The following is a 22472-nucleotide window of genomic DNA, read 5'->3' on the forward strand; positions in this document are numbered from 1 at the left end:
AAGGCAAGTTGCACATATTTGAGCTGTCTTTACACCTCCATTAAAAAACTCTGTCCTGGGCCTGCATATGGCTGCCCAGGGACATAATTAAGATGTAGGCTCAAGAACATCGAATCACCTAGATTAGAAAAGACCTTCAAGATCATCAAGTCCAGACACAGCCTAACCCTGCCTAGTCCACCTCTAGACAATGTCCTCAAGCACAACATCTACATGCCTTTTACATACCTCCACTTCCCCAGGGCAGCCTGTTCCAATACTTGGCTACCCTTTCAGTAAAGAAATTCTTCCTGATCTCTAACCTAAATCTCCCCTGGGGCAATTTGAAACCATTTCCTCTTGTCCTATTGCTTGTTACCTGAGAGAAGAGACCAACCCCCACTTCTCTACACCCCCCTTGCAGGTAGTTGTAGAGAGCAACAAGGTCTCCTCTCAGCCTCCTTTTCTTAAGATGAAATAGCCCCAGTTCCCTCAGCCCCTCCTCATAGGAGCTGTACTCTAAACCCTTCATCAGCTTCATTGCCCTTCTCTGGACACACTGCAGCATCTCAACAGCTCAAAACTGGACACAGTACTCAAGGTGCAGCCTCACCAAAGCTCAGTATAATGGAACTATCACTGCCCTACTCTTGCTGGCCACATTATTCCTGATACAGGCCAGGATGCTGGGCACACTGCTGGCTCATGTTCAGCTGGCTGTCCACTAACACCCCCAGGTCTTTCTCCTCCAGGCAGCTCTCCAGCCACTCCACCCCAAGCCTGTAATACTCCCTGGGGTTATTGTGACCAAAGTGCAGGACCTGGCACTTGGCCTTGTTGGATCCCATAAAGCTGGCCTCTGCCTATCAATCCAGCCTGTCCATGTCCCTCTGCAGATCCTTCCTGCTTTCCAGCAGCTCAACACTCCCACACAATTTGATGTCATCTGCAAATTTACTGAGGGTGCACTCAATCCCCTCATCCAAATCATTAACAAAGATGCTAAACAGGACTGGTCCCAGAACCAAGCCTTGCCACCACCTGGATTTAACTCTGTTCACCACAACTCTCTGGGCCTGGCCATCCAGCCAGTTTTTAACCCAGTGAAGAGTATACCCATCTAGTCTATGAGTGGCTAATTTCTCCAGGAGGATGCTGTGGGGAACAATGTCGAAGGCTTTACTGAAATCCAGGTAGACATCTACAGCCTTCCTCTCATCCACTAAGCAGGTCACCTTGTCATAGAAGGAGATCAGGTTGGTCAAGCACAATCTGCCTTTCAAAAACCCATGCTGACTGGGCCTGATGGCCTCAGGGTCCTGCATGTGTTCCATGATGGTGCTCAAGATGATTTGTTCCATCACCTTACCCAGGACCAAGGTTAGGCTGACAGGTCTGTAGTTCCCTGGGTCCTGCTTGTGGCCCTTCCTGTAAGTGGTTGTTACACATGCCAGCTTCCAGTCAAGTAGAACCACCCTGGTCAGCCAGGACTACTCATAAATAAGGGAAAGTGACTTGGCAAGCACTTTCACCAGCTCCCTCAGTACCCTTGAGTGTATCCCATCCAGACCTATCAATTTATGGGGATCTAAGTGGCTGAGCAGGTCACTAAACAATTCCACTGGGACTATGGGAACATCAGTCCACTTCCCTACCCCATCTTTTCACTCAGGGGTCCAGGTATCAGTACCTCACCCTTTTCTTCGTCCTCCTTCACAATGTTACCCCCTGCATCCAGTAACAGTGGAAGATTCTCTCTGGCCCTCTTTTAGTCCACGTAGATGATGTCTGTTACTCTTCCCTTACCCAGCAGTGCTGTAACCCCATCACAGAAGGCCACCAAATTTGTCAGGCACAGTTTGCCCTTAGTGAAGCCAAATTGGCCATCACCAATCACCTCCTTATTTTCCACGTGCCTCTACATAGTTTCCAGGAGGATCTGCTCTATGATCTTGCTGGGCACAGAGGTGAGACTGACCGGCCCGTAGTTCCCCAGGTCTTCCTTTTTTCCCCTTTTTAAAAACAGGGGTTATGTTTCCTCTTTTCCAGTCAGTGGGAACTTCACTGGAGTGCCACGATGTCTCAAACATCACAGAGTGGCTTTAGCCGCTTCACCCACCAGTTCCCTCAGGGCCCACTGATGCATCTCATCAGCTCCCACGGACTTGTGCACCTTTGCGCCCTTTATTCCCCAAACCCTCTGGATCTCTGGAATCTGCTTCCTAGAGTACTGCTACTCCTGGATCTCTGGAGTAGCTTCCTAGAGCCTTTACCTCTAAACATTCAAGTGCACATGAAACATCAGCAGTTGTACTTAGGAATTCTGAGGAGACAAGTTCTGAACCAAAAAATTGCAGTTTAGTAGCTCAAAGTCTACCTAGAAAAAAGGAAAAACTAGTAGATTTGAAAGCAGTCCAATGTAAACACTTCATACTCCTTCGAAATACATAGGTACTGGGCAAAATCAAGCAACTTGATCCTCAGGAAGGCACCACAGAGCAGAGATACAACCCACTGAATCTATTCATAGCCCCTATAAACAAAGCAAAGAAGTAAAAATACAAGCGCAACTGTAGGATGAGCCATCACTGAAATAAATATATTGATCTATCAAAAATGATTGAAGACTGACAATAAAAGGGTTATAAATGCTTAGAAGAAAGAGAAAGCAAAACCACAAAACCAACCCACTGAAAAACTCCCACCTGCATTCGTGGGGAAGAAACGGACTGGAACAATAAAACACAATGGCAGTGCCTGCACGTGTTTGATGGCTGCCCCTCCCAAAAGCTGGAACGATCTTGCTGTAAACCAAGCAAATGAAAATGTAAATGCACGAGCAATCGTCTGGGGGATTCAGTGCTTCATGTCCTGTAGGCAAAGAAGGAACAGGGGAAAAGGTAGGAAAGCAAGAGGAGGCACTGCTTTTAATATCTGCAGTTATTATTGATTATGCCCTCCTCACCTGGAGCCTTTTTAACCCAGCAGAGACCTTACAGTTAAATATGCAGTGTTGCCTGCATGGCAGTTTTAGCGCTGCCAGCAACATCTGCTTGTCCTCTGACCTCAGTGCAATCTGCTGCTTCGACTCCTCTGGCAGGAGGTGGCAGGCAGGGACAGCCTGCGGATTTTAGGGGTACAAGCCAGAGCGAATCCCATGAACAGCTGCCTGCAGAAATCAAACATTTAAAGTGGCAATCTCAGAGGCAGCTTGGGATGGGGTAGTACACTGCATGGAACACCCACAGCAGTCCTGTGAGTGTGTATAGACAGGGGGGTATCAAAGGGGGATCAACAGACTGTGTATTTGTTTAAATATCTGGCTAAGAAAATGCTCATGAAGAAGATTACAGTAGTTTCACAAACTCCGTTCAGTTCTTCACTATTGATGAAAATCCAATTGTTAGAGTTACTGGGCAAAAGCAAATAAAACACCCCTGACACAGGAGAAAAGTTTGCTCTGTGTAAGAATAAGTTTAGTTACTTCAAGTATTAATCTTCTTGTTTTGCAATATACTTCTCTGCCTCAAAAAATGAGAACTTAAATTATTTTAATAGAAAATAATTTAATTTTTAATGGCTAAGGTCTTTCCATGTGATGTTATGTTACTGTCTGACCTATTTTAACACTTCACTCTATGTCACACTTGTAGACCTACTTTCTCTTTCTCCTGCCCCACGAATCACTTATTTCCTACTGGGCCAAATGGACAGCCAGTGGACATATAAAATTTTTACGCTGCTTTGATAATATTTTACTTTGGCCCTTCACACAGAGTATTTCATAAGATGTTCCATGTGATAAAAGGTCCCAAGGAACCAAGATCGTCTCATAATGTCACTTTGAAAGACTCTGCAGCAATTCCCAGTGTCCTTGCCAAGATCCTTTTTCAATAAAATAGATTCCAACATTGACAGAAAAGCTTGCATTATTGCTGAGTGATAAAATGTCTACTGCTAGCCTTTACAGAGTCAGAACATTGCTCCCAACTCACTCCTTTTTCTGTAAACTACTTTAAGACGTCTGGATATGTCTTAAAAATTGCTATACAAAACCTAATTTTATTCAATAGACACCATCATACAAAAATCAAAGTTATATAACATGAGAGACCTAAAAACATTGGGTCAAGATCCTCAAATAGTCACAGCTCTATACCTTTCTTGGAGCTACACTGAAGTAAACAACAACTTGAAGGTCCAGACCAGTATTTTCAGGCTTGTTTACATCGGGGACAGAGGAGATTCTGGGACAGGACATGGTCTGAATCTTAAAAAACGCTCCCAGGGGAGCGCATCCTTATTGATACAACCATTTCTAGGGAAGATGGACAGGTTTTTTTTCCCTGATGTAGTTTGAATCATTCCAGAACTGCTGTGCCTGCGCAAGGGAGGGGATTTTGATGTTATTTTAGCTGTTTAATTATACCAGTACAATTTTATCAGTATGACTACAATAAATCCTCCTTCAAGACAAGCCTTCAGGTTTAGCCACCAAATTTAATGGAAGGAAAGAAAGATTCTCAATCCCCAGGGTGATGGTGGCTCAGCTCATTCCACACTCCCCAAGCTAGGAAAAAGAGGAAAAAAAAAAAGTAACAGCTGAAAAGAACTTCTTCCTCTGCAGTGGGGTACACTTTTGCCTATTGCCTGATGAAATCATACCCAGTTCACCAGCAGAAGGTCTGACATAAAGCAGACTCTCCAGGGAAAGAAGAGAGGTAGTCAAACAGAAAAAAAAAAAAAAGGGGTAATTTGAAGATGGTGCCAAACCAACAAAGAAAAAGGAGATATTTTGTTCCCCTTTCTACTAATAAAACATAGTAGACTAAAATTGATCCCCAGACTAATAAGGTAGAGGAAAAACTAAAACCTATATATGACAAAACAATAAAAAAGTAATGAAGATATTTATGGAAGTACATAAAAACCTTGGAATGACGTAAAAATTGTCAGGTCATGTTACTGTTTTCAGCTCAACGTGGGTAAGAAAAATAGGAATAAAAATTAGAGCATGGAGGAAAGATAGCATAGGACTGAAGGGGATGGAGAGATGCGAGAGAAAGAAAACAAAGCCAGAGCAAATATTCAGGAGGGAAAAAAATAACAGCCAGAAACATGAATACAGAGCCCACAGGACAAAGCTGTCAAAGTTAAAAGAATAAAATGGAACAAACCCCAGAGCCACCAAAGTGGTGGCACCATTAAAGGACAACAGGCAGCAATGGAATGGGAAGTGCCTCTGCACATATTGGGAAAGTAGCAAAGATGACTATTTCTTCCAAACTAAGAGACATCCCCATTCCATTTCTGCACAATGCTTAGGTGTCCTAAGAGGCAGCCACTCCATGAGGTCTTGTCTAAGGACTTCCTGGCATGGGGAGAGAGGCTCTAACCAGAATCTCTGCCTCTCTTCTGGACTTCCTAGAAAGGTGGACTTGAGGAGGGGACAGAGTCATGGATGCTCCAAGCCTGTGCTGGGTCTCATAGAGAATTGGGACATGCAACAGACTGCTGATTTCTTCCCTGCATCCTTCTGCATCCATTCAGTTTCTTCTCTGCATCCTTCTTCTCCAGCCACCAATGAGGGATACATGGGGATGAGAAATTCCCTTTTACTTGATGCTTGTCATGGCACATGAGAAGGCAGTCACAAGCTGGTTTTGCATTTCTTTGGGCTGCCAGAAAGAAGGGTAAAGCAGCTGTAGGGTGTCCCCTGGAGAGGCAGTAACAGGACTCTCCTTTGAAGAGTTGGGTGACCAAGGAGGGCAGGAGGAGCTCTTGAGTTGCACCATTAAAGCTTCAGAGACTACCAAGAAATGGAAGAGGGGTGTGCAGGAGACACTGGGAGATGATGTGCTTTCCTGCCACTGTGGAGAGTGGGGGGAAAGTGATTCAGGAGCTCAACTGAGAAATTGCCATGCATGGCACTGGGAACACCAGTTGGTAATCAGATACATAGCTGGTGAAGTCAGGGATCATTAATAGCTCCTAGACGTTACATACTGTATGTATTCACTTCATGTTTGCATCAGTACTTATAGGTACTGTAGGAAATTCTAATGAACACATTTAATATGCGCAGCAAAATCTTTCAAATTGAGTTGGTGTACTAAAACAGTGCCCAGGTTTTTCTTCCTTTTAAGAGCCCACTTTTTCCTCAAATGGTGGAAAGGAAGAAAAAATTACAAGGTGGACTTTACAGTCTGTTAAGAAGATTAACAAACATAGATTCTGATAGATGGTGAGGAGGGTAGTTCGGAGTGAAATTAAGTCCAGGTAATGAGCGTTTATAGCTGTGGGGTTCACTCAGTATGTTTCCTCCCCCTGCCTTAAATTAGGATGGCACAGTCTGGCATGCAGGTGCTAATCAGAACAGTGTTACATGATAAGAAGCAGCAATCTGTTTAGCTGTCCCATCCCAAGCCCCTTTAAAAAAATGATTACTTTAAGCATTAATTAGCTAAGAAGCAGGCAGTACAGATCAAAGTTCACCTGTGTCATACATTAGGTGTAAAAAGCTTCTCAGGCTGCATGTTTTCAAAAGAAACTTTTCAAATAATTCTAACCTGGAGCTCACAAGGACTATGCTTTAACAGCTAAGTGCTGTACAACTGGTTCTGAAGGGAACAGGGGAACCAAAAAGCACCCCCTGCCAGGAGAAAACAGAGTTGAAACCGCCTCTCAGCCAAAGCTGCTACCTGCACACACAGAAGCAGACCAAGATGTAATCAGGTTCCTCAAATGCTAAGATACAGTACAAGGGCCTGTTCTGCTGCTTCCTTAGTCAGTCTTCAGAGCTGACATAGTTCTGGCCAAATTCACAGAGCCTTTCTGCACCTGGCCACACCATCTCAGTGGAGCTGTACTGACCAGGGGATTTCCCTCTACGCAAAACACTAATTGAAACTGCCATGAGTACAGAGAGGAGCATCAGGAACATGGTGCAGGTGACAGGCACTGTCCTTTGCTGTTTTGCCAAGTGCATATAAAATGTCCATCTCATTTGGTTGGATTTCACATGTTCTTTCCAGAAGTGTAAAAGATTATGTCAGGTCTTTGACTTACATTGGCTTGAACGGCTGCATGGAATTATGGAGCAGTCATGGAGGAAAGAAACATTGAAGTGCAGCAGGGAGCACACACCTGAACCTCAGGTACCCCAGAGTGATGTCTGGAGTCTCAGAGAAGAGGCAGAGGGCTTTGTATGCAGAAGAGTTCACCACTTGCATCAAACTTTCCCACCCAAATGGCTCTGCCTGTGCCGAACACTGGGACTTCACGTTTTGGTGGGGCTTTGAGTCTCTGTGCATACCTACAGCGGGAGTGTCCTTGGACCTGACTGGGACAGCAAGAGACAAATGACAAACCAACAGCTATCACAGACCAGACAAGCTCAAGTTGCATGGTTCTCATAGGAGGTCATAGCAAACACATAACATTTTGTCGATGGCCAAGAAGAGGCCACTAATGAATGCTTTCAACATTACTACCACACTAAGCATTCATTCGTGAAGTTCCGGAGACTTAAGTACAACTGAAACACCCCAGAACTAAACTAGTCCACTAATTTACCATAAATTCTTCCCATAAAGAAGAATTCTTTATTCTGCATCCCACAGATCTCCATGCACAGGATATAAAAAGCCCCATAATTATCACAAAAACCATTACAACTGTAACAATAACACTCGACTCCAATTCTCAGAGCAGCGTGTTATGACACCTTTTGGGTAGACCTTTAGCCATCAGTCCCATAAAACGCTATGTTTCTAAGAACAGTTAGCTCTAAAAAGAAGGCGAGGAACTGGTGATGCTATACCCAGAAGTAATTCACAGGACTTGGTCCAGCAGCTCAATTTAACCACTAGAACCAATAGGTGATTATGGCTAGGTGTGGGGAGTCAGATGGAGATGCAGCCTTGTACTGTGACATCACATTTTAGCCAGAAACATTGTTGGGTTTGGGTTTCTTTTTTAAAAAGACAATTAAAAAAAAGGTTACTATTCAATTCTGGAAGTATTAATTAAAAAAAAAAAGAGAGAAAGTTTAACTCAAGAATATTAAGATTCTCCTATTGTTCAGTCAATTTTTGAGATAATCTCATCTATTTCAAAAAGAATGGCTAGTGCATTACACAGAGGAGTAATAAAATTGTCTACATGCAAAGTGCTGTCAAAAGCAGGGGGGAGGGGGAAGACGTATTTTTCTCCCCATTAACTTCTTTCAGCTACAATAAAACCAGGTGTTTATGTGTACCAACGGCGGTTAAAATATTTTTCAGGGACAAATGCAATTGTTTCTTTTACAGCTCTGATTCAGCAAGGTAGATAAACTTCTGCCTAACTTGAAGCATGTTGAGTAACACCATTGACTTTAATGGGATTACTCATGTGCTCAAAGTTAAGCACGTTTAAGGGTCCTGCTGTACTGTATCCACAGTTTGCAGGTATTTAAAGGAGAAAGAGTAATTCACAATAGCAATTATGGGGCTGCTCAATCCTATAGAGTCAAAGGACCTTGTCACAACACATAAATGAAACACAGTGAGGGAAAAAACAATTCTTGACAGACTACAAAAAGCTTGACTCTGGCCATAAAACTGTGTTGTTCTTTAAGAAAACAAAAATCTAGGCAGGTGAGGCTGCCAAAAGTCTTCACCAAGTTACATGTGAAACAGACTATGAAGAGCTATAGATCAGAAATAGGGAGGCTGTTTTTCTTCCCTTTCCCCTATCCTTGCCCAGGCATTATTTACTCTAGCTGAAATATGAAAAGTAAATTGTTTAAAATATCAAAATAAAGGAAGGACCACAGGAGAGGTGGTAAGTCCATTATAACCCCAGTGTAAAAGAGGAAATCAAACAGGGTAAGATTGTTTCATGAAACTAAATTATTTCTTTACATGAGCCTTCAGATACAAAGATGAGAATACCTGTCCTGGGATTATTCTTTTCATGTAAGGCAGAATAAGGCTAGAAACAGAGAGGTTAAAAGATGCAAAGTTTCTGAAATTAAAATGGCAATACAGATGCTGTTTCTTCAGGTAAATTAACTGCATGATGTAGACATAAGCTGTTCCTGGCAGAAGGAGATCCTGCCCCTACCCACTGTAGGTTCACCATGAAGTGCTTGAGAAAGACAGAAGGAAGGATAAGGCTTTGAGAGAAGTTTCAGATGCCCAAATCCCAGAAATGCACATCCCTCTCCTGTCCACAAACAGGCAAAGCCTCAAACCTCCACAGCAACTAACCAGCATGCCCCAGCTCTGATGCAGAGGTCAGGGGCAGCTGGAAGAAAAGCCCATTTCTTGTCCACAGCTATTTGATTGCAGACTCAACTGCAGAAATGCTAACTAGTGCCATCTGCAGCAACATTTTTTTGGGAGAGGAGAAGTCAAGCATTAAAACAGAACCAACTCTGGCTGCATACACTTCTGAAAAGCTGTCAGCTGCCAGTGTAGCTTACAATCAGAAGTCACCCCTGGACACATTTCAAGTTAGCGACTGGCTCTATGATATAGCCTAATCCTTTAAATCACCCAACCATTAAAGTGACCAGGCTTGATCTTGATTCCAATGGTGACTTACTAGGAAATAATTTAAGGAATATTAAGAAGTCTTTAAGAAAAGAAAAAACAAATCCACCACACATGAGTCAGACATTGAGTAATTCCATAGACACCTTAGAAAAATCACCTCTCCTATTTTGTTTTCTGTGTATTACTTTTAAACACGCTGAAGTAAGCCACTGCAAACCATGATACATACTCTTTATATGGAAATGGAGCTCCATGGACATCTCTGTTTTAACAAGATGCTTCAGCAGCACATACATGCACCCACTTCTGTGCCTGCACCCTGACATGCTTTCCATAGTACTGTGCTGATCCTGGAATGCTTATGCTGGAAGCCCAGCAGAGGTTCATTTTCGGTAGATGCTGCTGGTGGTTTTATTAGAATGGCTTACAACTGGCTCTTGTAAGAAATATTCTCACCCACTCCTGCCCCCATCAGAACATGCAGATTTTTCAGCTCATTGACTCTCCCAGTTCTTGTCCTTCTTAGGACTTACTCTGCTACATACCTGGTCAGGCTTCCCACACCAAATTGAAGTTAAGATTTCAAGCAAAGGAAGAGTAAGAATAGGATCTGCCCTGCTCCAAGCTGTTTCAGACACAGAAGGACCTAAGAGGGCCACCCTACAAAATGCACTGAATTTTAATCTTCTGATCTTGCTCGTTGATTATATGAACTCTCACACTCTTCATGACATCCAAATGCACTGCTACAGTCAAAGGCAGAATAGGATCCTATGTCCCAGAGGCAATCACCTGCCCACTTAGGGTTATATTATATTTTTTGTTCTTGATGTGTTGTTGGACCAACAATGTATTACTTACTTTGGCACTACTCTCCAACTCCAAACCAGCCATACATACTTACAGTGCTGTGAAGTCATAATGATGCAATCAAAGTAGAATGGTCAAATCCGTACAAAAAGTGTATATAAAGTAAAATTAACCCACTGTCTTTACAGCTTTGCTCATGTTGTGGCAGTTGGTTTTCTGATTCCACAGAGCATACTCTCCACCTTTATGTCTCCTCTTTGTTTCTCTGTCTGCTCTTACCACCTATTTATACTCACTAGCCATAACCAAAAATTGAAAGGGAAGAATTGGATATAGTATGGATGAAAATAATGTGCCAAAACATCAAAGTTCATACAAAAACTGAAGTCACATAAGTGACTGATTTCCACAGGAACCAAGACTACTAAGGACAATATTCAACACAAGCCTTCGCTTGTATTGATACACTGTTTTTCAAATAAGATATTTTTCACTCTGTGATGGTTCAGCCCAAACCAGTGGCTGAGCACCACACTCCTCTGCTCGCTCAGTCCTGGAGGACAAACAGACAGAGGCCCCATGGGTTGTGATAAGGATAGTTTGCTGACAAAAGCACCACCAAAGGGGAACAACAGCCTGTGTCAAATTACACTCACACCCAGCAATAACACATAATACCTTACAAACCTGACAATAACGACCCAAGGACTGACCACTCTGGCCCCACTCGAGACTTCCCTGGAGGCAGCCAGGAACACCCCACCCCAGCCAGCCTCTCTTATGGGAGAGTGACATCAGGTGGTGTGGAAAACAGCCTGGGATAACTCAGCTCACCTGTGCTGGCTGCTTGGGGAGCTTACCTTGGGCCTGGCCAAAACCAGGACAGAATTTGTATTTTTGGTAAGGAGAACCAGCACACATATGTTAAAGGAATTATTTACCTGAACCAAAAACTACCATTTTGTTGCAGGATCTCTTCAAAAGTTACATCCATCCATGGCTTGGATTACCCTGTTGAACAGAAATGCTCCAAAACTGCTTTGCACCAAGCTAGAGCTGTTTGTTTCTGCCTTGGCCTCCACCTTGGGCCATCTCTGTATGAAAACAGACAGTTTTCCTCACACACACTCACAACTGAAGACTATTTCCATTGTCTCTCTCTATAAAGAGTAATACCATCACCTCGCCTTTGGATCTGCACACGGAAGCGAAGAAAAAATGCTTCTGTGACCTACAAAAGCCTTACTTGAAATAATTCCCTACGACTTGAGGCCTTTTGGAATGGAAGGGATATATTGTTTTGACTTGATTAAAGCTGAAAAGTTGATTTGACATCCTGTTGTCAAGGAAACCAATTCACACACAAAAGAAAACAGTTGTGATGGTATCATTCAGACTATTCAAGTGACCTTAGAAAGAAAAAAAGGCTTCAGTTCCAAAGATTTGTATTCAACTCACTTCACCACTGTAGAAATAAAGATCATTGCTCTTTATGCTTATTGGAAAGCAGTTTTCAATCTGGAAAAAGCAAAATGCCACATCTTCTTTCACCTGCCAGATCCAATACTTTGCTGGGACCATACACATAAACATACCTATCATTTATTGCCCGTTTCAAAGAACCACAGAAATAATCACACAAAAGACATATAAGGAAGGAGAAGGAATTTCTTTAATTGACAGGAAGGTGATAAATACCCCCAGACACATACCACACTTATTGAACAGCAGCTCGCAAGCCAAGTTTTAAAAGATCCTTCTTCAACTACAAATAAAGCTTACCTCACACACAGTAATGTTAGAGCCCAGCTTTGTTTTCCTGAGAGATAAAAAAAGCACCATTTATTCTCTGCCAGCCTCCTAGATCCCCCACAAATTAAAGGGTTTTTCATGCACACAATCAATTGCTATGTATGAGTTATGCTCAGTCTGCTCACTTCTACCTAGGGGATATCCCAAGGAGGCAGAACTGTCCTGGCTGACCAGTACCACCATCATCCAGCTTTGCAGCCCATGCAAGTCTCACAGAGGTTTTGTTCCCTAACAGCTGTGAGTACATCATAAAAACAAAACTTCCTATGTCTCCACTCACACACTGTAATTATACATCTCTCTCTCTGATGACATAGCCTTTGCCTGGCCATGTGAACAGGCAGATGACTAAATAGAAACTTGTCTCAAATTCAGCTTCAAAAAAAAAAAAAAAAGGTGTGATATTAATAAGGAGGGAAATACACTGAGGAATGAATGCCAGTGTTCTTACATTATTGTCATATAAGGGCATCACACCAAAGGTCACAGAGATAATAAGCCTCAGTCATTTTCTATTTGTTACACAACATACAAATTGCCACAATGTTAATGAATACCTTTCTCCATTCCTGGCCAGCCAAGACACTGTATTATTTCCTCTTAGACAAGTACCTAACCCTTGGAATTCATTATTTCCATCACTTCTTGCAGCACTCTGTCCTTAGGGCTGAGTATAAATGCCACAAGGTGGCTGCGACTGGAGCATCAAATGCTCTCTGTGCCCGAGTCTGACTTCTTTCCAGCACAGCTTTCTTGCTGAAAGAGCATACAAAGCATATTTATATCATTTATGATCAAACAAGCACACATACACATACCCATATATGCTCTCTCACAAGCATCTTGAACCCCTTGCAGAACGGAGGAGAAAAATTTTTACATGGTCTGTACTTTGTGAATATTGCTTGGTATTTATATATTGAAACTGTAATCGTGCTAGAAACACCAACTGACCACGAGAACAGAAGCCACCATGAAATAACTGCAATTCCACTTCAAACGATGACAAGGGGAACGTAGTTCTTGGAACAGAAATGGCATTCACAGAAACGTGGAAGGGCGTGTATGAAGGGATATGCCGCTTAAACCCCCTTTATTCCTAATAAACTGCTAAAATAGTGCAGCTGAGCTACAGAGAGAGGAATGCCTCATTTCTAATCTGCACTTCATTGTGTTTTAAGTTCAGGAATTTTGCATATATATAGATAGCAACCGCTGAACTAAATTCTTACTATTCCATAAACTAGGTGAGGTCTTTTTTTTAGATGTTAAATTATTATTTCCACTGTTCACCAGAAGTATAAAGAATATGCAGATGAAAAGAGAATATTGAAGGCTGGTAGCTTTGTACAGTTCTGAAAAAGGAAAAACTTAATGTGCACAATTAAAATTAGAAAGAGAAGAATGAAGTCCAACACCAAATGCTGAACTAAAATAAGCCAAGGTTACTTTCTGTATATAACCAACCAACCAACCTCCACCTCTGCCTGCCCTCCCCTCCCCGCCCCCAACCAAAACACTGCAATCTGCGTTTTGATTAACATCTTATCTTGGCATTTTTTCCTCTCCCACTGAACAAACCCAAACAGCAAGGTCCAGAAAAGCATAAAGGTGATGGCACTATTAAACTTACCCACAAACAGGTCCGTACTCTGTTATGAGTTTTGTGTGGTTTTCCCAAAATCCCTGGAAAAAAGAAAAATAGCAAAGGATTTTAGAACAGTACTTAACAGAAACTCTAATATACAGCGTTGCTAACACACCAAAGCTTTGAACCTCAACGAGGAGAACCATGCATAACCACCAACTCTTAACCTCACCTTTCTCTCGTTGCCCATCTGTGAGAGTAAATTCTAGAAACGATGACTGAAAAAAATTCACAATCCCAAAAAAGACCCAGAAAGCCATCCAACCTGTTTTCATCAGGGTTTTACACTCCAAACTATGTTACTGTTTCACAAGTTGGTTTTTTTAAACTAATTTCATGACTGGGATCCTGACTCAATTTTTTCCTGACGTGTATGAATAGAAAAACTGACAGGGAAATTAATAACAGAATAAGTATGCGACTTACTACACACAAGAGAGATACGGGGACTGTGAAAAGGTTGTCCTGTTTTGGTTTTAGTTATATTATTTAAAAAAATAAAGCCCCAAAGCTGCAAAGTTGGAGCTTAGCACAAAGCAGTCACCTGGGACACTCTGCAGCATAGTAAGCAGATTTTTTTTAACAAACTTTTAGAATTTTTAGTGTGTTTCATTTTCATAATTGATGAAAATTGCTATCCATTTATATAAATAAACCTGCCACCATATTAAATTGTTAGTGTCCTAAATGAATTCGAACTGATTAATCTGAAGGAAGGTGTGCAAAACCTATCCCTAAAAGTGAATATAAAAAAAAAAATCTGATTTAACAAAACCGTGACATTTGAGAATCATATTGCATTGTGTGTGTAACTCGTCTATGGAAAAATAACACATTTGACTGCATTAATCTGCATTTATATTAATTCAAGAAAGACTACTGTGATTTATCTTCATTCTTCAGAGAAAATTCACTAACAAAGTAGAATATTTATGCCTTGTATTGAATCCTTAGTATTTTTTTATCACATACTGAAGAATATTAGGTAGAACAATATGAACCATTGTAAATACATTAACTGCAGATATAAATAAACAAGACCATGTAAAGTGTGTATGATTTGGGAGCATTTTACCACATTAAACAAAAGAAAATCTGGTAATCAAAAGTAGTTATTCTACTTACCACCAAATTAGCAAAGCACTTGCCACCACCTAGAGTCCTCCTCTTATAGAGCCCTTCTATTATTTTCTATTTTTAATGCAGTTGTGATTTGGGGGTTTGTTTGTTGTTTGGTTTATTTTTTAAATCCTAGACTTGCAATACCTACAGGACAATATATGTCTAGATTGAGGCATGAACTTTTAAGTTTTCCTCAAGCTACAGAAAGGTGAAGCACTGGTTGGCATGTAAGAAAACATGCTAAAGATAAAATTATGGAAGAGGTGGCTTAGATGTTTCCTTGAAAAAAAAAAATATATATATTCTCACTGAAAACTACCGCTACAGTAAACAGAAAAGCCTCACCCATTAGCACACAAAAACTAAGGTAGACAAAGCCTTTGTGATACCATAAATACATAGAGCTAACTCAAAAAGGCTTTTATCCACAGACACCAAGGGAGGGGAAAGGGCACACATGCACTCAGACCTGCATTTTGCTCCAGCGATACCTCAGCAGTAGCAGGACTTCAGCCTGCAGTTGTTATGATTTCAGCATTACCAAGGCTGCCCACTGCCTTCCCTTGCTGCTGCAAGGGGAAATCCTGGGGGGCTGCGGCAGGCAGGGTCAGTGCATGGGTACGCTGTGCCTGCTGTGACCATGAGAGCGACTCCAACCCGTGTAAACGCAGCTGACGGGTTTACAGACGCGCCGAGGCACCCGCGCAGCACAGGGTGCTCAGGGTGCTGCACGAGGTCACCCGGCAAAGGCGAATGCGGGGTGCCACGCACTGCGTGCATCACAAGGCCATCGGCTGCACAGGGCAGAGGGACTTCCAGTCTTGTGAGATGGTGCCGAACCAGATCTGCCCTCCAGCTCGCTCCCCTCCTAGCCTGAGCCTTCAGTGAGGACATCCCAAACTACAGCCTGAACCTTGCTGCTACGTTCTGCTTTGGATTGCAAGCACGCGCGTAGGTACCGCACTTGCTGTATCCACCAGCTGCATTCCAGTGAGCCAGCAGGATATTAACGTTTACAAGAAGCCTAAGCTTTAAATGATTCAGTGAAAAAGCCTTCCAGAAAGCCAGCTTCTTGGAAGCGCTGCTCCTGGCTCACTACAGCAGAGGGGTCAGGCAGAACACATTGCAAAGCAGGCCAGTTAACCAATAACTGTTTTTCCACCTCCAGGTCACCTAAATGATTGCTCTGGCTTAAAATTAACCACACTTAGTTTTTATTTCCCAAAGTGAGATGCACAAGCCTGCAGGATGAGGGGAGGGAAGGCTGAAAAGCATCTGGGAGAGATTATGAGAAAGCATCCTCAGGAGTAAAAGAAGTGCGTGTTCTCTACACTCCAGGACACTTTCTGATGTCCTGCACCACTGCACACACCGTCTGCTGTCCACCCTCAGGACCCACTGCTGTCCTGTCCCATGCCACAGGTACGTACGGCATGGTGAGTGCCCTGGAGCAGGCTGCCTGGGAAACACCAGCCAACAGCACAGGCAGAGCCCTGCCAGGCTGCAGTGACTGGAGCATGGGCAAGGCAGAGGGAATATGTGTGTGTCCATCCCTCACAAGCCCAGGTGTGCCTTTCAGCTGGAGCAAGCTGAGGTCATATGAAGGCACTACTGTTTCTCCTTGATAACCATGAGGAAGGCCAGGGAACCTGTGATGGTCTCAGTCCACAGTGAAGGGATGTGCTATAACCATGTAGCTCCTTCAGCTTTGCAGCATCATCCCTGACCATGTTTCCAGTTTACAGGTTCCCTTAAAACATGTCATGTTTGAAGCACAGAAAGTCTCTGAAGTGCCTTTGGTAACTTATTTGCACAAGCTGAGGTCAGTCTGCTCCGTGGCTCATTACTGCAGGTTTGTCCAGGTTTAGCATAGCAACTGTACTTAATACCTACATCATAACTAAGCACCTGCCCACCAGCAGCCACTGTTTTTTACAAGAAAACAGAGGTAGAGACAATCTCTGACTCAAGAGCACCCAGTGAGTAAACATGAGGAGAGTAAGCCAACTCAGAAATGGTGCCTGCTGGCTTGTACCTAGTGGCTTAAACAGACATAACACAAAGGCTGTAATGAAGCAATGTGGGACTTCAGAAGGGGATAACCAGGAAAAAAATGGAAATATGCATATTGTTTTTTTAGGAAAACAGAATGAAAACAAAAAGCAAAACACTGTGTGGTACTGTGAGATGACACCATGCACGTGAGGAGGAACTGCAGCACTTTAAACAGTCACTCGTAACAATTAAGTGTCAAAGCGTAGTCAGTAATGCTGTTCCAAGTCAGAAAAAAATAATCACTTTGCTTTTTCTTTGTCTGGAAGTTGCAGAATATGAGTTGTCATCAACAACTCAGAAAAGGGCTGGAGCACGGGGGGAGTTGCTGTGTGTGGCCCCTACAGTGAGGTACCAGCCTGATGACAGCCCATTATCAAACAAGATAATGCAGGAGTATGAAAAGCTTCTTTCCCTGAAGAAAGCATATTTTACAGCATCTGGTACACCATGGAAACAGCAGCTCAAGTGGGCTGACTGCTGCACACCCAGAAGGCTTCTTTGTTTACATGGCTGGCGGTTGCCTCCCTACAGGGAATTTGCATTCTCCCCTTCCTATGAGCGTGTATCATCATCAGCTGCATCTGTGGGCAGAACCACTCGCAAGGCCAAATCCTGCTCTCAGGGATACAGGTGCATCCCTTATGGAAGGGAACAAGATTTGGGTCTGCATCAGTCAGAGCCAAGTCTGGCCGCTGCCAACCATCTATCTTGAGATACTGAACACTGAGACTTCATCCGAAAGCAGCACACACATGAAAGGGCTTCAGAGAGGGCTCAATTGGCTCACATAACCCCTTTCCTTTTTATCAATAGATTCTGCTACTGCAAGACAGATCCCTCAGCAATTTCTTCCTTGTTGCATATTCACCTTGCTAGTTCCTCACAGCAAGGAAAAATCTGCAGCAATGTCATCTTCCTTCCTTGCTGAAAATGGGAGTAGGCACTCAGCCAGAGTTTTCAGAAAGAGGCAGTGGTAACATGCATTTTGATTTTTGGGGTGTCTAACATGCCTATTTTTATTGGTTGCTCAATACCTGCAGATTTTGTAACTGCAAATGGCGACTGAAGTGATTTTAAGCTTAAACTCAAAGCTTAAAGTCACCCAGACTGCATGGAGGATGCTTCGTAGCATTTCAGCTTGCTGCAGCTGGAAAACAAATGACAGTGTTTATGAACTTAGATACGGTCTCTAAGGGTCACTAGGTAAAATGGCTTGAAGGGGGCCATACAGTTGGGATCCGGCAGATGCATGCTCCTGACAGTAGCTCCAAACTTGGACTCCAAAAAAGCACCTTTCAAAATGCATGAGGGTGTCCCCTGAATTTTGTAGCATACAGAATGTTACAGATGCCTGTTTAGAGAGTAATATGGTGTGCCCATCAAAATCCACTGCAAGTGGGAAACACTAGCAGCACAAGAATAGTCAATAGAAAAAGGCTTCTTTTGTTGCCCCTTTCTAAAAGCATCACACATTACCTGGTATCAGTCACCAAGACAGCCTGAATTCCTATTTGTGACTCAGAAGCCAAAGACACCACAACTCATCACCAATCCCATATACACTCCACTCTCACCACGCTGTACAGTCAGACATGATGTTCTGTTTCCCTGTGATATTAATAACCAAAGCATCGTTGCTTGAGCACACACCTCATACCAACAGGAAAATCTATACAGTTATTTATGGTACATAATGACAAGAAACGACATTTAAGGACCAGATTTTTAATATTCAATGGGCCTCATGTGACTTTTTTCCCTTAGACAACCCGAAAAAAACACGAAACCCAATCCTAATAACCTAGTACCCAAATGGATTTTTTTTAATACAAGCTAACATTTAATTAAAGCAACCTTGTTTCAGACTGCAGCCCAGTTTGAAGGAATGACCCTAGACTGTACATCATCTCCAGTAATAATCCTAGTGAAAACACTAGGATGCCAGCAAAAAAAAGAGGATGAAAACAGCATGAACTTCTAACCAGCCTGATTCTGAGCCATGTACATAGTTTGTTTCCTTTGATCATTACCCTTAATGGTTGTCCTCTGTGTGTAATTTGGTTTAATTTACGTGTGTGCCATTTCAGATTTTAAAAAACACATATAGCCCTTCCAAATTTATTAAAAGCAGCCTTCCTACCCTTAATAGTTATTAAGAGAGGTTAGTGTTATGTAATTAAGTTAATCCTCATCTGTAAAGGCTAATTAACTGAACACTAATTGAATCTGCATATGAAAATTTGGACAATGTGTTCTCATTACACAATTAAAAAAAAATTACCTGAACTAAATACCAAACAAATTTTTTCCTTCTACTTTCTCAGGTCTTCAATAAAAACTAAGCTGGCAGGTTTATTTCTGTGTGCTGTGTTAGCCCTTGCTGTCTGGCATGAGGAGCTGAGCTGTCACCAGCATTTGGAGAAACTGGTCCCTCCCTGAAAGATGACTGTTTTCCTTCTTGCAGGTCTCTCTTTCGCTCCGCCTTTATCCCATTCCTTTCATCCCCCTCTTCTCCCACTGCTGTCTGTCGCCAGCCCTGATCAGAGGGGGCAGAGGCTCTTGGTATCAAGTCATTTCACCCAAAGAGCCAGGTGACATTAAGGTATCACCTCAATGGACCATATCACCTTTTGGGCACAATGCGATTCAGTCACGCCGATTCACCACCCCAAAGCCTGCATGCAGCCAGCTCAAAGCTACCTGGGCAGTTCTGGCAGGGCGCTATGCTTTCACCCCCAAAGATCACTTCCCAGTGAAGTCCTAAGGAAGAAACAGCCTCAACTCATTCTCCTTGGCCTGGGTGTTCCTGCATTGCAAAAGCAAGACATGTTTTGGACCCTATTCAGCCTTTGCTTGAGACATTTACAGTTTAAAACAGTCAGGTTTCCAAGAGGGAATTAAGAAAAGCACATCATCCTTTCTGGTATTTGCTGTCTCTCTCCCCATTAACCAGGTTAATGGCTGATTCTAATAGGCTGGTAACCAAAGAGTCGGCGGGAGGGAGGGGAAGCCAAGCGAGTGCATACAGAATTGCGAGCCTGACCTCAATCGTGTACAAGATCTCCCAGCGCGTGGAACACACACAGTCCTCATGTTCTCTCCCAAACTCCACCGTATATTTTTAACATTTGAGTCATAGGCACCAGCCCCATGTAACTGGCGTGGCTGGACAGAGAAGCTGCAGCCAGGCCCTTGTGTACCACTGCTGGCTCACTGGTAACAACGCGGCACCCTGCTTCACAGCAGAGACTTAAAGGAAAGACAGTCAGAGGAACAGGAAATGCAATACAACCCGTGTTACCTTTCTTTGGGATGATGGTACATTTTCTAGGTGAGGGAACGGTGGAAGATATACACAGACTTCAATAATAAATATGGTCTGGCAGCAGGCAAACAGCCATCACATCCCAAAAGATGGAGATCGGGCTAAAAACTGAGACAGCAAACATGGAAGTTGTAGGGAAATGAGTATGGGCTGAGTTGAAAGAAAAAGTAGAGGCAAAGGAAGTAGAAACCCATAGATTTCTCAAGGGTCAGTCCTGGGACAAACCTTGTTCAGTGTTTTCAGGACTGACTACGGCACAAAAAGCAGACAGACTTCAGCAAAGCACATTCCTGGTTCTGGGTTGAAAGGCAGATTCTTTCCTCAGCTGGCAGGGAGACAGAGTGTCATATCAGAAGAACTGGGTGACCTAAAGAATCTGAACAACTGCAACAGAGGAGAGTCTTCAGTTGAAAGCAAAGCGCCATGGCCTTAGAGGGACTACGTTAACTCCAAGAATTTCTGCAGCAGTAGATCATTGCTTGAAAGTGACGGAGAAGGGAAAAACCTGGATGGACACATCAACCACAGGATAACAATAAACAAGTATGATGGAGACTACAAATGGATATGCCTGGAATGCTGCATGCAGATCTGATGAGCCACGTTCAAAAGGAATGAATTAAAAATGGAGCGAGTGGAGAAAAGGGTTACAACGATCCTCAGGGACCAGAAGGCCTGTCTTACAAGTAGTAATTAGAAGACTTCATTTTAGTAAACCAAAGGTTCATTTTACCAGACCAAAGGGAGGAGACATGCTTGCTGTCTAGAAATGTACTGGGAGTAATCATCATGTAGGGAAAAATATCTATTTAATGTAAAGGCCTACATTACTAAAAGATCAAATGAGTATAAACTGGCCATGGATAAGTGTTGCTAGAAATTAGATGAAAGTTATTGACTATCAAAGTAGTAAGATTTTAGAACAGCCTTACAGTCAGGATAACAGGGGCAAGAACCTCAAGGAGAGTTTTGAGGCACAGGAGGCAAGATGTGGATACTTAGAAAAAAACACAGTGAAGTGTGGGATGAATAACCCTGCCCATCTATGCCAGCCCCTCAAGGCACTGCAGAGTAACTCTCTTCCAGAGTAAGAGAGACTCTTCTCTAGCGGAAAAGATTTACTGTGCCTTCACATGTGCACGCTGCATTCACACTTCTAGTTGATTCACCTTAGCTTTCCAAAGCATTCCCACACAGATACGGCCTCAGACATTAATCTGGCATACCGCAGCGAGATTCTCGCTTTCTTTTTGTCTTCCTATTTTCAATCTCATTTCAGTTTACAAACTTCATTTCCACAACATCTCTGGGACAGTAAGTGCCCATCTGTCACAGGTGAGGAGCTGGAAGTACACAAGATTAAGCAATTTGCCAAATGCCACAGAAGAAGTCAATGGTAGAGCCAGAGACATGTTGCAGGTTTCTCAGTCCTCCTCCTTGGTATCTTACAAAACCATTCCTTCTCTTCTAGAGAAACACAGACAGTATATGAGAAAGGAATATCAACAAATTTGATCTATTTCTGAGCTTTCAGACACATCACAAGCCTGAGGCTTTGAAGAAAGGCAAAAGGAAAACAACCATACATACACAGTTAACTCTAAAATGCTTTAAACAGAGGGAGGTTTCTTCGTTACCCAACTGTTAGCTTAAGATTCAATTACTCTTATCATAATATGCATAGCTACAAATGTAATTAGTCATAAAATTATCCAGACCCTCAAATTATTCCAGCTGCTGTATTTGACTCCCTGATTCTTGCAATGATGAATTCTCCAGACTGATTACACTGGCTAAAACAATATTTCTTTTTATCTATTTGGAAGTTGCCTGCCATTAGCTTAGACCTTGTTTATATCTGCTGCAGAGCTATAATTGCAACCTTACTATATTTATTAGGAGTATTGTCTAGATAACACTTAAACCTGCTAGGCCCTTATTTTATTTAATAGTAAATGTCACAGAAGACACCTATTCAGGCTTCTAGGAACCTTTATCAAAACCACAAAACGTGTCATTATGAAGACATGTACAAAGAGAAATACAATTTGTGCAATGTGTGTTCATGAAAGGCTCCATATGAGGTCTTACAGACTCGCTGCAATTTCTGATTCTGTGATAAACATATATTTATAATAAGTCAAGAAACTAGAAAAAAAGAGAAAAATTATGGATTTTT

General features: G+C 42.5%; 1 protein-coding gene across 1 annotated transcript in view; it reads right to left on the minus strand.

The window, feature by feature from the left end:
• Window positions 1–22472, minus strand: part of TBXAS1 (thromboxane A synthase 1) — a gene marked incomplete at both ends in the record, with an annotated part of 228805 nt that overhangs the window by 137971 nt on the left and 68362 nt on the right. The window contains one exon of the mRNA XM_084262817.1: window positions 13777–13829. Coding sequence (XP_084118943.1) covers window positions 13777–13829 — 53 coding nt within the window. The remainder of the gene's footprint in view (window positions 1–13776; window positions 13830–22472) is intronic.

This window comes from Gallinula chloropus (genome assembly GCF_964237585.1).
Source record: "Gallinula chloropus genome assembly, chromosome: 1".
In the NCBI taxonomy this organism is placed as follows: domain Eukaryota; kingdom Metazoa; phylum Chordata; class Aves; order Gruiformes; family Rallidae; genus Gallinula; species Gallinula chloropus.